Here is a 16,006-nt window from a genome sequence, read left to right as displayed (position 1 = left end):
TCCTGCTGATTTGCCAGCCTGGCTGTGCTGTCATCACCAGGTTGTTGGAGTACTGTGGACCTGTCTGGCTCAGTAGCAGGAAGAGTGAGACAACCAGAGGTTGGCTCAATCCTGATATTATGTTGCCGTACATGTCACCTTGGAACCAGTTCAGCTCCGAAGAGAACGCGCTAACCGTCCCTACCCCACACCCTGTCTCACCCTAAGGAGGATAGTCACATAAGCAGCAGCTGCTTGCCTCTCTGCAAGCCACTCAAGGTGGATTCCAGGTGCTGGATGTACGAACGTGTCCCACAAACTCGGACTCCAGGCAACACCTTCCAGCAGTGTCGCCCCAAGCCTCAAAGTTTGCTCATCAGCTATCTGGCGGACATCTGCGTTCAGCATTGAGGTCCTTTGCTTATGACTTGAGAGTCATTGTAGTGTTCTCAAGGTCGAAATTACAATGTTGCGTACCAGGTTTACTGAGTACCAGGTGCTTAATCAACCCGATCCTCACGTGAGGGGCCTTGGCAAATAGACCTGTCCTACCGAAGTACAAAGAGAACTTCATATATCACTCTAATGTGTAAGCAGCATATCAAAGGTTAAAGTTTTTTATTTTTTGGTTCTAAAACCCGGAAATGATCATTGAACCAGTGTTCAAAATGACATACTTTGACTTGCTAGCAGTTGAAAACTTTCAGCATATCATATGAGACCCGGACAGTGCATTCTCACTGTGAAAACTGTTTCATCATCAAAACGAAGGGGTATTTCACTGCCTTCTTCACCTCTTCTCTGAATTTCGTCTGCGTCACGGCGTAAACGCACGTGTTTGTGGCGCTGTTTGAAAGCTGGAGCATTATGGCTGTGTGATAGAGGATGTAGATCGGATGGTTGTAATCTGTGTAGTAATAATTGACAGTTTGCCCATAGATGATGTAGACAACGTATGCGCTCCAAACAGCATGAAACTGCCAGATATAGCGAAGAGTAAAATGACACAATTTTCTCCTGTTCTCCATTTCCGAGTCGGTGCTTCCCGCACTGCTGTGGCCCAGCAAACTTCTGCGAACTTTGTTAGCGGCCACAATGTGCTGACAGTCAGAGTATTGAGGGCTAAAATCAGGAAGAATGGAATAAATGGGGTCAGGATGATGTCGATCCAGTTGAACATGGCCCACCCGAGGGAAGTGTAGAAGCTCTCCTTAGCTTTGCAGAACCAAGACATGTTTCCGATCACCAACAACGGCTCGATGGCCAGGTACCAGGGCATGTTGGTCGCACAGCTCACTGCCCAGATTGCCCCAATCACCACGGCAGCCGTCCTCTTGCTGGAATATGTGGCGTTGGCCCTCGGGTAGCAAATGGCCACAAAACGATCAAAGGTGAAGGCGATAGTCAGCCAGGCCGAGCAGTCCGCAGCCACACACTGCACACTTGTGCCCACGGCGCAGATGTACGTGAGATCCAGGAAGCAAACAGGGTAGAAGAGGAAATTCATCCGAGTTAATATCACATCAGCAACAACCACCACCAGATCTGCTGCTGCCATGGCGACGAGATAGTAAGTGATACATTTGGAGAGTCCACAGTTTCCTCTGGACAGGATGACGATTGTCAGTAAATTACCTGTAAGACACAAGAAAGAGAGCACAAACTCGCTGATTTGGTTGGAAGGGAATAGGTCACGTTCAAAAGCACCCGTGTTCACCCCGGAAAGACAATCTGGGTTTTGGGTGTCATTGCCGGTCACTCGCACACTCACCCCAGAGTGAGAAGGTTGTGGCTTGAAGCCCCACATCGCGAATTGGAATCACATGGTCCAATATGGCCCTCCAATGCCGTGTTGGAGGGGTGTTGTATTGTCAGAGGCTCCATCCTTCACATAATGTTTAAGCAAAATAGTGAGACAGTGAATGTGAGGGAAAGAGGGAGAGACAGATAAGACATTAAACATAGGATCTGTCTACCTGTTCAGGTGGGAGTTAAAGATCTCCCACAAGGCTTTTGCAAAAACAGAAGGAGTTCCTCCTGGTGTCCTGTCCAACAATCTCCGAAATAATATTCATGGCTTAGTTCAAGGCCTGTTTGTGGGACATGGCTACTGCTTTTGACCCAGTCATTCGGCTTCACAGTAAATCGTATGAAGTTTTATGAGACATTTCTATGATGTGATAAGACATTATCTGTAACTCAGTGGTTAGAGCACTCACCTCGCAAGCGAGAGACCTGGGTTTGATTCCCAACAGGGAGAAACCTTGAAACCTTGACCAATCCACGACTGTTTGTGGGAAACTGCTGTGCGCAATTGTCTGCCGCGATTCGCCCACAAATATACAGTCAATTCACCTTACTGTATATTCTGTGAAGCACTTTAAGACATCTAGAGGACGTGAAAAGCGCTATATTAAATGCAAGGATTATTATTATTTATTATTAATATTATTTATTATTATTATGCAAGGATTACATTGCATCAAATTTAACACAATTTACACAAGCACATCAGAACATAAGAAATGCTCGACAAAAAAAAGACCAAGGTCCATCTAGTTCGCCTGTCACTTACCCAGCGGTTTTGCATGCACATATATCCCAATCTATGTATGTACCAGATCCCAGAATGTTATTTCCTAAAAGGAAACGATCAAATCTGTGTTGGAAGGCACCAATGCTTCCTGCTTCAACCGTCTCCCAAGGGAGCTGTTCCACAGGTTAACTTTTTAGCTCACGGAAAAAGTGTTTCCGTTGATTCATTCTGAATTTACTGTTTTGAGGTTTCCCTGGAAAGAGGGGGCAGAACCACAAGGTGAAGGGAACTGGGAATTGAGGGCTGGAGAGTAGACATCATGTGGCTGAGAGCCTCGCTACCTATGGTGGGACAGAGTGATTTGGCAGGTTGAGAAGGTCAGTGTTGGTCCAGTAATGGAGCGGACATGTTGGCAATTGTTTGAGGATGAAATCGAGAAAGGGAGAAGGCGAGGCTATGTAGGGCTTAAAGTCGAGGATGAAGATTTTTAAACTAGATCGTCTGGGGGAAGAGGAGCCAGTGAAGCCGGGTTAGGGTGGGGGTGATCAGCTCACTGAGTGCAGCGAGCAAGGAGTTAGCGTAATGAAGCTGGACGTGAGGAGGCGTCAATGAGGTCTTAGTGACTGTGTGTGTGTTGGTGGGAGCTGGGGTTGTAACAGTGAAGGTGTTGAGGCGCGTATAGTTGTGGGGGTGATGGCAGTGGGGATATCTGAGTGAGTGAGCTTTGAATGACAGCTGAGGGAGGGATTGTCCACAACCACTTGGAGTGGAGAAGTGCGCATTCATTGAAGGTTGATGCTGTCAGCGGCTGAGGTGAGAGGGAGGTGACGGGAGCCCAAATCAAGGACATTTACTATATATTTCAATAAACGTTGATACGAGCGCTGAATGGATGTGTGTTGTATTGCACAGGCAACACTCCAGCAAGATTTACTGCAAAGAAATCTAGTGTCATCAGAATAAAGTTGTCGGCGCGACAAACGGTGACAACCGCTCGGGCTGGGAAGCGCGTTCACCAAATCTGTTCCATTTACATTCAGAGCCGAAGTGATCGGGGAATCACAAGCAACGCGTCTCCGCTGACTCACCGAGCACGCCGACAAGGGCGAGGACAGGGTAGACGATGTACATTATCTGGAAAATGGTTTCCTTTCGATAACTCTTCTCTGAGAAGCTGTGTGACTTCTTCATGGTGAAGCGGAGGTTTGCCACTGATGAGCGTCGACCTTTTATATCAAGTTGTGAGTAGCCCCCAGCGAGACCGTTAATCTGCTCGATTGCTGGGCATTACTCACAGGCGGCTGAACAAACAATCGTTACCGTTACAACACGGGCTCCAGTCAACTGAACTAACGGCAATATTCCCCAACGTTCAATACAGAGCCTCCCACATCGGGAGGACATCTGAAAGCGCCTCACAGGGTTCACGCTTACGTGGAGCGAGTGTGTGTTTTGCCGTCAAACGCAGCAGCCGGTTTGCGCTCAGTGAGAACCCCAGAAACAACTGTAAGGAAAGAGTTAATGCAACCGTGTGAAAGTGAGTGGAAATGAGAGAGTAACGTCACTTGGTGGATACCTGTGATTGTTATCTTGTTATAGAACAAGGAGCAGAACTGGTTCAGGATTGTTACGGGCTCTTCAACGTCGTAAGGTTTTGAACATTCTTCTGGTGGGAACATTGCTAACACACACACAAATGTGATTCAGATTTTGGTGCAGTTGAGGATATTTTCGCCAGTGTCGTGTGATATGCAGATCTGACCGATTCCCAGCTGTGACTCTCCCAGGAGATATGGTAACAGATCAATCGCTATCTCCTGAAACCGAGTTGCTGCCATTATTAAGTATTGCGGATTTGGTCTTTGCTCTTTGTGGAATCATTGTCTATGGAGATATAGGACAGGAAACAACTGTTTAATATCCAAACTTTGAACAATGTTTCAGGATGAATTAAAGGATAGATTCAAATGTCCTGATCAATTCACAACCCAAATGGGAATCCAATTTTAACAACTGTTAAGAAGTCCTAACCTATAATAATAATAATAATAATGCTCGCATTTGATATAGCGCTTTTCACGTCTTCCAGATGTCTCAAAGCGCTTCACAGAATTTTCTGAATATAGTGAATTGACTGTATAATTGTGGGTGAAATGCAGAAGCCAGTTGAGCACAGCAGTGTCCCACAAACAGTGGTGGATTGAAGTGACTAATTTCGTTATTATTGTTTTTTTTCTTCTGGGATTCTGAGAGGAGGTTCCAGAAAGCGTTCTTTCTAAAAAAATATATATATTTATTAAAAAGCATTCTTTCTAAAACCTAAAAGTGTTTTCTCAGTCAATGTTGTCGGGAGTACACGTAAGTAAGAACCGCAACCTAATTGCTGTCAGGCAATGGAAGGAGTCCAGTGTAACCCATAATGTCTTTGGTTCAGGGTGTTGGATTCTGCCACACTCAGCCGGGACAGATAGAATGGAAGTGTGTGGTATATCTGTGACTGATACCCACAGGGATGAGATGTTGGGAGCATTGTGTAAAGCAAAATCAAGAAATGATTCAAGCAAAGAAGCGAGATGAGAAAAGAAGAATATGCAAACAGAATTACGCAAAGCACAATGAGTTACAAAACAGATTCTGGACAAGAAATTCCAGCGTTTGTCGGAAAACTTGAAACAAGTAAAGTCAGAGACAGGCAGGTGTTAAGTGATGAGGATGTTGAATTGCAGAGAAGCTTGGGCCTGAAAAGTGAACAGCTGGAATCTGAGAAGGGTTTCAAAGAAACAAAGTTATTATCTCAAATGTTGTTATATGAGGGAATGCCCCATATGTGTCCATTGCCTTGATGGACTTTGAGAAAGGTTTGGTGAGCAAGGAAGAATTGTTCTAAAGCAGAACATATATACATGAATGGGCCATCATACCACGTTGATGGAGATCCACAAAAAGAACTTGCAGTTCACACCCCTCAATGGAAATCCTCATGTACAAATGTGAGCCACATTCTGCCCAATGTGCATAATTAGAATCTCTATTTCCACCAGTAAGATTGTCAAATGCCACAATGATTAATGTACGGTCAGTTAGTGCATATGTCATCAAACTGATGGGGTTCATTGATCTGCAAGCAGTGCCTCAGATATGATTAAGATGATGGCTTGATGCCCAGGAATGGCACTAAATACTGATTTGCAATGCCATAGGTGCTTGGCTTGCTTACAATATAAAGTTACGAGCCTTTAAGAGAACAGCACTGACGTCGGAAGGACCCTGGACTCACACACACATTGATTTTATTGGCCCATTACTTAAATAAATTTTATAAATGTAACAACTCCCAAAGGGTTGTGTCATGGTCAATTTGAAGCTTGGTTTCAAGAAGTAATCAGACACCATCTGACAGTGTTCCATCAGGAAATCTGGGGTAGAAAAATGGAAGATTTGGTAGAAAATTCAGGAAAATAGGCAACAAGGAAAACCAGGAGTTTGACAGATATTGCGTCAGGACCGGGAATAATGGGAGTTGCTTTAAATGGCGTAGACATTCAGTCAGTGTATTGTGAAAGATGCCTAAACAACTTTGGGAAATACTGTAGCTAGTTGCAAGTCTTACGAGAGAACTTGTAAGTAAAGGACGACAATCTTTAATATCAGTTGCCAAAATTATGGGAGCGCTTAACATTACCCGGAATACGATCAATGAAATAGAAGAAAAAATGATATAAGAACTAACAATGCATCTGAAGGAATAACATGCAAAGGTTTGTTGAAAAGAAAGAAAGAAGGGTTGGAAATGTTGGAGCTAATGCAAGAAAGAACGAGTATGATTAAAAAGGAGTGAGATATCAAAAATTAGATTTCTCACTCTCAAGGTGGGGAGATTGTAAATTTTATATCAAATTAAATTGGTAGCATTAGTATTTAGAAATAACATTAGAGATTATCAGGTAGCATTAAAAGAGTTAAGTACAAGGTAAGAGTTTGCTCTCACTTTGTAGTCCATTATAGTTTCGCCCACAAATATACGGTCAATTCACTTTACAGCATATTCTGTGAAGCGCTTTGAGACGTCGAGAAGATGTGAAAAGTGCGGTATCAAATGCAAGGATCATGATTATTAATGTAAGAGAAAGTGGATAAGAGGCTATATAACCTTATATGGAGTACCGAGATAGTACTAATTTACACAAGTCCTGCTGATTTGCCAGCCTGGCTGTGCTGTCATCACCAGGTTGTTGGAGTACTGTGGACCTGTCTGGCTCAGTAACAGGAAGAGTGAGACAACCAGAGGGTTGGCTCAATCCCGATATTATGTTGCCGTACATGTCACCTTGGAACCAGTTCAGCTCCGAAGAGAACGCGCTAACCGTCCCTACCCCACACCCTGTCTCACCCTAAGGAGGATAGTCACATAAGCAGCAGCTGCTTGCCTCTCTGCAAGCCACTCAAGGTGGATTCCAGGTGCTGGATGTACGAACGTGTCCCACAAACTCGGACTCCAGGCAACACCTTCCAGCAGTGTCGCCCCAAGCCTCAAAGTTTGCTCATCAGCTATCTGGCGGACATCTGCGTTCAGCATTGAGGTCCTTTGCTTATGATGTGAGAGCCATTGTAGTGTTCTCAAGGTCGAAATTACAATGTTGCGTACCAGGTTTACTGAGTACCAGGTGCTTAATCAACCCGATCCTCACGTGAGGGGCCTTGGCAAATAGACTTGTCCAATAGAAATACAAAGAGAGACTTCATATATCACTGCAATGTGTAAAGCAGCATATCAAAGGTTAAAGTTTTTATTTTTTTGGTTCTAAAACCCGGAAATGATCATTGAACCAGTGTTCAAAATGACATACTTTGACTTGCTAGCAGTTGAAAACTTTCAGCATATCAGACCCGGACAGTGCATTCTCACTGTGAAAACTGTTTCATCATCAAAACGAAGGGGTATTTCACTGCCTTCTTCACCTCTTCTCTGAATTTCGTCTGCGTCACGGCGTAAACGCACGTGTTTGTGGCGCTGTTTGAAAGCTGGAGCATTATGGCTGTGTGATAGAGGATGTAGATCGGATGGTTGTAATCTGTGTAGTAATAATTGACAGTTTGCCCATAGATGATGTAGACAACGTATGCGCTCCAAAACAGCATGAAACTGCCAGATATAGCGAAGAGTAAAATGACACAATTTCTCCTGTTCTCCATTTCCGAGTCGGTGCTTCCCGCATTGCTGTGGCCCAGCAAACTTCTGCGAACTTTGTTTGCGGCCACAATGTGCCTGACAGTCAGTATATTGAGGGCTAAAATCAGGAAGAATGGAATAAATGGGGTCAGGATGATGTCGATCCAGTTGAACATGGCCCACCCGAGGGAAGTGTGGAAGCTCTCCTTGGCTTTGCAGAACCAAGACATGTTTCCGATCACCAACAACGGCTCGACGGCCAGGTACCAGGGCATATTGGTCGCACAACTCACTGCCCAGATTGCCCCAATCACCACGGCAGCCGTCCTCTTGCTGGAGTATGTGGCGTTGGCCCTCGGGCAGCAAATGGCCACAAAACGATCAAAGGTGAAGGCGATAGTCAGCCAGGCCGAGCAGTCCGCAGCCACACACTGCACATTTGTACCCACGGCGCAGATGTACGTGAGATCCAGGAAGCAAACAGGGTAGAAGAGGAAATTCATCCGAGTTAATATCACATCAGCAACAACCACCACCAGGTCTGCTGCTGCCATGGCGACGAGATAGTGAGTGATGCATTTGGAGAGTCCACAGTTTCCTCTGGACAGGATGACGATTGTCAGTAAATTACCTGTAAGACACAAGAAAGAGAGCACAAACTCGCTGATTTGGTTGGAAGGGAAAAGGTCACGTTCAAAAGCACCCGTTTTCACCCCGGAAAGACAATCTGGGTTTTGGGTGTCATTGCCGGTCACTCGCACACTCACCCCAGAGTTAGAAGGTTGTGGCTTGAAGCCCCACATCGCGAATTGGAATCACATGGTCCAATATGGCCCTCCAATGCCGTGTTGGAGGGTGTTGTATTGTCAGAGGCTCCGTCCTTCACATAATGTTTAAGCAAAATAGTGAGACAGTGAATGTGAGGGAAATAGGGAGAGACAGATAAGACATTAAACGTAGGATCTGTCTACCAGTTCAGGTGGGTGTTAAAGATCTCCCACAAGGCTTTTGCAAAACAGAAGGAGGTTCCTCCTGGTGTCCTGTCCAACAATCTCCGAAATAATATTTATGGCTTAGTTCAAGGCTGTTTGTGGGACACTGGCTACTACTTTTGACCCAGTCACTCGACTTCACAGAAAATCGTATGAAGTTTTATGAAACATTTCTATGATGTGATAAGACATTATCTATAGCTCAGTGGTTAGAGCACTCACCTCGCAAGCGAGAGACCTCGGTTTGATTCCCAACAGGGAGAAACCTTGGGCAAGTTTCCTTGCTCCACACCTCTGATAATAATCCCTCAAGAAAAAAAGCAATAATAAAAAAATCGGTCACTTCAATCCACGACTGTTTGTGGGAAACTGCTGTGCGCAATTGTCTGCCGCGATTCGCCCACAAATATACAGTCAATTCACCTTACTGTATATTCTGTGAAGCACTTTAAGACATCTAGAGGACGTGAAAAGCGCTATATCAAATGCAAGGATTATTATTATTTATTATTATGCAAGGATTACATTGCATCAAATTTAACACAATTTACACAAGCACATCAGAACATAAGAAATGCTCGACAAAAAAAAGACCAAGGTCCATCTAGTTCGCCTGTCACTTACCCAGCGGTTTGCATGCACATATATCCCAATCTATGTATGTACCAGATCCCAGAATGTTATTTCCTAAAAGGAAACGATCAAATCTGTGTTGGAAGGCACCAATGCTTCCTGCTTCAACCGTCTCCCAAGGGAGCCTGTTCCACAGGTTAACTTTTAGCTCACGGAAAAAGTGTTTCCGTTGATTCATTCTGAATTTACTGTTTTGAGGTTTCCCTGGAAAGAGGGGGCAGAACCACAAGGTGAAGGGAACTGGGAATTGAGGGCTGGAGAGTGGACATCATGTGGCTGAGAGCCTCGCTACCTATGGTGGGACAGAGTGAATTTGGCAGGTTGAGAAGGTCAGTGTTGGTCCAGTAATGGAGCGGACATGTTGGCAATGGTTTGAGGATGAAATCGAGAAAGGGAGAAGGCGAGGCTATGTAGGGCTTAAAAGTCGAGGATGAAGATTTTTAAACTAGATCGTCTGGGGGAAGAGGAGCCAGTGAAGCCGGGTTAGGGTGGGGGTGATCAGCTCACTGAGTGCAGCGAGCGAGGAGTTAGCGTAATGAAGCCTGGACGTGAGGAGGCATCAATGAGGTCTTAGTGACTGTGTGTGTGTGTGTGTGTGTGGTGGGAGCTGGGGGTTGTAACAGTTAAGGTGTTGAGGCGGGTATAGTTGTGGGGGTGATGGCAGTGGGGATATCTGAGTGAGTGAGCTTTGAATGACAGCTGAGGGAGGGATTGTCCACAACCACTTGGAGTGGAGAAGTGCGCATTCATTGAAGGTTGATGCTGTCAGCGGCTGAGGTGAGAGGGAGGTGACGGGAGCCCAAATCAAGGACATTTACTATATATTTCAATAAACGTTGATACGAGCGCTGAATGGATGTGTGTTGTATTGCACAGACAACACTCCAGCAAGATTACTGCAAAGAAATCCAGTGTCATCAGAATAAAGTTGTCGGCGCGACAAACGGTGACAAACGCTCAGGCTGGGAAGCGCGTTCACCAAATCTGTTCCCTTTACATTCAGAGCCGAAGTGATCCGGGAATCACAAAGCAACGCGTCTCCGCTGACTCACCGAGCACGCCGACAAGGGCGAGGACAGGGTAGACGACGTACATTATCTGGAAAATGGTTTCTTTTCGATAACTCTTCTCTGAGAAGCTGTGAAACTTCTTCATGGTGAAGCGGAGATTTGCACTGATGAACGTCGACCTTTATATCAAGTTGTGAGTAGCCCCCAGCGAGACCGTTAATCTGCTCGATTGCTGGGCATTACTCACAGGCGGCTGAACAAACAATCGTTACCGTTACAACACGGGCTCCAGTCAACTGAACTAACGGCAATATTCCCCAACGTTCAATACAGAGCCTCCCACATCGGGAGGACATCTGAAAGCGCCTCACAGGGTTCACGCTTACGTGGAGCGAGTGTGTGTTTTGCCGTCAAACGCAGCAGCCGGTTTGCGCTCAGTGAGAACCCCAGAAACAACTGTAAGGAAAGAGTTAATGCCAACCGTGTGAAAGTGAGTGGAAATGAGAGAGTAACGTCCACTTGGTGGATACCTGTGATTGTTATCTTGTTATAGAACAAGGACAGAACTGGTTCAGGATTGTTACGGCTCTTCAACGTCGTAAGGTTTTGAACATTCTTCTGGTGGGAACATTGCTAACACACACACAAATGTGATTCAGATTTTGGTGCAGTTGAGGTTATTTTCGCCAGTGTCGTGTGATATGCAGATCTGACCGATTCCCAGCTGTGACTCTCCCAGGAGATATGGTAGCAGATCAATCGCTATCTCCTGAAACCGAGTTGCTGCCATTATTAAGTATTGCGGTTTTGGTCTTTGCTCTTTGTAGAATCATTGTCTATGGAGATCTAATACAGGAAACAACTGTTTAATATCCAAACTTTGAACAATGTTTCAGGATGAATTAATGGATAGGTTCAAATGTCCTGATCAATTCACAACCCAATTGGGAATCCAATCTTAACAACTGTTAAGAGGTCCTAACCTATAATAATAATAATAATAATCCTCGCATTTGATATAGCGCTTTTCACGTCTTCCAGATGTCTCAAAGTGCTTCACAGAATTTACTGAATATAGTGAATTGACTGTATATTTGTGGGTGAAATGCGGAAGCCAGTTGAGCACAGCAGTGTCCCACAAACAGTGGTGGATTGAAGTGACTAATTTCGTTATTATTGTTTTTTTTCTTCTGGGATTCTGAGAGGAGGTTCCAGAAAGCGTTCTTTCTAAAAAATATATATATTTATTAAAAAGCATTCTTTCTAAAACCTAAAAGTGTTTTCTCAGTCAATGTTGTCGGGAGTACACGTAAGTAAGAACCGCAACCTAATTGCTGTCAGGCAATGGAAGGAGTCCAGTGAAACCCATAATGTCTTTGGTTCAGGGTGTTGGATTCTGCCACACTCAGCCGGGACAGATAGAATGGAAGTGTGTGGTATGTCTGTGACTGATACCCACAGGGATGAGATGTTGGGAGCATTGTGTAAAGCAAAATCAAGAAATGATTCAAGCAAAGAAGCGAGATGAGAAAAGAAGAATATGTAAACAGAATTACGCAAAGCACAATGAGTTACAAAACAGATTCTGGACAAGAAAGTCCAGCGTTTGTCGGAAAACTTGAAACAAGTAAAGTCAGAGACAGGCAGGTGTTAAGTGATGAGGATGTTGAATTGCAGAGAAGATTGTGCCTGAAAAGTGAACAGCTGGAATCTGAGTAGGGTTTCAAAGAAACAAAGTTATTATCTCAAATGTTGTTATATGAGGGAATGCCCCATATGTGTCCTTTGCCCTTGATGGACTTTGAGAAAGGTTTGGTGAGCAAGGAAGAATTGTTCTAAAGCAGAACATATATACATGAATGGGCCATCATACCACGTTGATGGAGATCCACAAAAAGAACTTGCAGTTCACACCCCTCAATGAAATCCTCAGTACAAATGTGAGCCACATTCTGCCCAATGTGCATAATTAGAATCTCTATTTCCACCAGTAAGATTGTCAAATGACACAATGATTAATGTCGGGTCAGTTAGTGCATATGTCATCAACTGATGGGGTTCATTCATCTGCAAGCAGTGCCTCAGATATGATTAAGATGATGGCTTGATGCCCAGGAATGGCACTAAATACTGATTTGCAATGCCATAGGTGTAAGCAAGCCAAGGCTTGCTTACAATATAAAGTTACGAGCCTTTAAGAGAACAGCACTGACGTCGGAAGGACCCTGGACTCACACACACATTGATTTTATTGGCCCATTACTTAAATAAATTTTATAAATGTAACAACTCCCAAAGGGTTGTGTCATGGTCAATTTGAAGCTTGGTTTCAAGAAGTAATCAGACACCATCTGACAGTGTTCCATCAGGAAACCTGGGATAGAAAAATGGAAGATTTGGTAGAAAATTCAGGAAAATAGGCAACAAGGAAAACCAGGAGTTTGACAGATATTGCGTCAAGACCGGGAATAATGGGAGTTGCTTTAAATGGCGTAGACATTCAGTCAGTGTATTGTGAAAGATGCCTAAACAACTTTGGGAAATACTGTAGCTAGTTGCAAGTCTTACGAGAGAACTTGTAAGTAAAGGACGACAATCTTTAATATCAGTTGCCAAAATTATGGGAGCGCTTAACATTACCCGGAATACGATCAATGAAATAATAATAATAATAATAATCCTTGCATTTGATATAGCGCTTTTCACGTCGGGAGGACGTCCCAAAGCGCTTCACAGAACACACTGTAAAGTGAATTGACTGTATATTTGTGGGTGAACGCGGCAGCCAATTGCGCACAGCAATGTCCCACAAACAGTCGTAGATTGAAAATGACCAATTTAATTATTGTTTTTGGTTTTTTGGAGGGATTATTATTAGGCGTGTGGAGTAAGGAAACTTGCCCAAGGTTTCGCCCTCTGCCTGGAATTGAACTCAGGTCTCTCGCTTGCAAAGCGAGTGCTCTAACCACTGAGCTACAGGACTCCACCATAGAAGAAAAATGATAAAAGGGCTAACAATGCATCTGAAGGAATAACATGCAAAGGTTTGTTGAAAAGAAAGAAAGAAGGGTTGGAAATGTTGGAGCTAATGCAAGAAAGAACGAGTATGATTAAAAAGGAGTGAGATATCAAAAATTAGATTTCTCACTCTCAAGGTGGGGAGATTGTAAATTTTAAAGCTGTTCTGTTTTATATCAAATTAAATTGGTAGCATTAGTATTTAGAAATAACATTAGAGATTATCAGGTAGCATTAAAAGAGTTAAGTACAAGGTAAGAGTTTGCTCTCACTTTGTAGTCCATTATAGTTTCGCCCACAAATATACGGTCAATTCACTTTACAGCATATTCTGTGAAGCGCTTTGAGACGTCGAGAAGATGTGAAAAGTGCGGTATCAAATGCAAGGATCATGATTATTAATGTAAGAGAAAGTGGATAAGAGGCTATATAACCTTATATGGAGTACCGAGATAGTACTAATTTACACAAGTCCTGCTGATTTGCCAGCCTGGCTGTGCTGTCATCACCAGGTTGTTGGAGCACTGTGGACCTGTCTGGCTCAGAAGCAGGAAGAGTGAGACAACCAGAGGGTTGGCTCAATCCTGATATTATGTTGCCGTACATGTCACCTTGGAACCAGTTCAGCTCCGAAGAGAACGCGCTAACCGTCCCTACCCCACACCCTGTCTCACCCTAAGGAGGATAGTCACATAAGCAGCAGCTGCTTGCCTCTCTGCAAGCCACTCAAGGTGGATTCCAGGTGCTGGATGTACGAACGTGTCCCACAAACTCGGACTCCAGGCAACACCTTCCAGCAGTGTCGCCCCAAGCCTCAAAGTTTGCTCATCAGCTATCTGGCGGACATCTGCGTTCAGCATTGAGGTCCTTTGCTTATGACTTGAGAGTCATTGTAGTGTTCTCAAGGTCGAAATTACAATGTTGCGTACCAGGTTTACTGAGTACCAGGTGCTTAATCAACCCGATCCTCACGTGAGGGGCCTTGGCAAATAGACCTGTCCTATCGAAGTACAAAGAGAAACTTCATATATCGCTCTAATGTGTAAGGCAGCATATCGAAGGTTAAAATTTTTATTTTTTTGGTTCTAAAACCCGGAAATAATCATTGAACCAGTGTTCAAAATGACATACTTTGACTTGCTAGCAGCTGGAAACTTTCAGCATATCAGACCCGGACAGTGCATTCTCACTGTGAAAATTGTTTCATCATCAAAACGAAGGGGTATTTCACTGCCTTCTTCACCTCTTCTCTGAATTTCGTCTGTGTCACGGCGTAAACGCACGTGTTTGTGGCGCTGTTTGAAAGCTGGAGCATTATGGCTGTGTGATAGAGGATGTAGATCGGATGGTTGTAATCTGTGTAGTAATAATTGACAGTTTGCCCATAGATGATGTAGACAACGTATGCGCTCCAAAACAGCATGAAACTGCCAGATATAGCGAAGAGTAAAATGACACAATTTCTCCTGTTCTCCATTTCCGAGTCGGTGCTTCCCGCATTGCTGTGGCCCAGCAAACTTCTGCGAACTTTGTTTGCGGCCACAATGTGCCTGACAGTCAGAGTATTGAGGGCTAAAATCAGGAAGAATGGAATAAATGGGGTCAGGATGATGTCGATCCAGTTGAACATGGCCCACCCGAGGGAAGTGTAGAAGCTCTCCTTGGCTTTGCAGAACCAAGACATGTTTCCGATCACCAACAACGGCTCGACGGCCAGGTACCAGGGCATGTTGGTCGCACAACTCACTGCCCAGATTGCCCCAATCACCACGGCAGCCGTCCTCTTGCTGGAGTATGTGGCGTTGGCCCTCGGGCAGTAAATGGCCACAAAACGATCAAAGGTGAAGGCGATAGTCAGCCAGGCCGAGCAGTCCGCAGCCACACACTGCACACTTGTACCCACGGCGCAGATGTACGTGAGATCCAGGAAGCAAACAGGGTAGAAGAGGAAATTCATCCGAGTTAATATCACATCAGCAACAACCACCACCAGGTCTGCTGCTGCCATGGCGACGAGATAGTGAGTGATGCATTTGGAGAGTCCACAGTTTCCTTTGGACAGAATGACGATTGTCAGTAAATTACCTGTAAGACACAAGAAAGAGAGCACAAACTCGCTGATTTGGTTGGAAGGGTGTCCTGTCCAACAATGTCTGAAATAATATTTATGGCTTAGTTCAAGGCTGTTTGTGGGACACTGGCTACTACTTTTGACCCAATCACTCGACTTCACAGAAAATCGTATGAAGTTTTATGAAACATTTCTATGATGTGATAAGACATTATCTATAGCTCAGTGGTTAGAGCACTCACCTCGCAAGCGAGAGACCTCGGTTTGATTCCCAACAGGGAGAAACCTCGGGCAAGTTTCCTTGCTCCACACCTCTGATAATAATCCCTCAAGAAAAAAAAGCAATAATAAAAAAATCGGTCACTTCAATCCACGACTGTTTGTGGGAAACTGCTGTGCGCAATTGTCTGCTGCGATTCGCCCACAAATATACAGTCAATTCACCTTACTGTATACTATATTCTGTGAAGCACTTTAAGACATCTAGAGGACGTGAAAAGCGCTATATTAAATGCAAGGATTATTATTATTATTTATTATTAATATTATTTATTATTATTATGCAAGGATTACATTGCATCAAATTTAACAATTTAC

At 44.2% G+C, this 16,006-nt stretch overlaps 1 protein-coding gene across 1 annotated transcript; it reads right to left on the bottom strand.

The window, feature by feature from the left end:
* Positions 1-400: 400 nt before the first annotated feature.
* Positions 401-4,194, bottom strand: LOC121849471 (probable G-protein coupled receptor 139). Its single transcript, XM_042336803.1, has 5 exons — positions 4,092-4,194; positions 3,604-3,795; positions 1,049-1,614; positions 721-956; positions 401-527 (listed from the first exon to the last, which is right to left on the bottom strand). Exons 1-5 carry the CDS (start codon positions 4,192-4,194, stop codon positions 401-403), a joined length of 1,224 nt encoding a protein of 407 aa, XP_042192737.1.
* Between the last annotated feature and the right edge of the window lie 11,812 nt (positions 4,195-16,006).

This window comes from Callorhinchus milii, unplaced genomic scaffold (assembly GCF_018977255.1).
Source record: "Callorhinchus milii isolate IMCB2004 unplaced genomic scaffold, IMCB_Cmil_1.0 Scaffold7, whole genome shotgun sequence".
NCBI classification, from domain to species: Eukaryota; Metazoa; Chordata; class Chondrichthyes; order Chimaeriformes; family Callorhinchidae; genus Callorhinchus; species Callorhinchus milii.
Note: the sequence above shows the minus strand (reverse complement) of the source record. Positions and strands in the feature narration are given on the sequence as shown.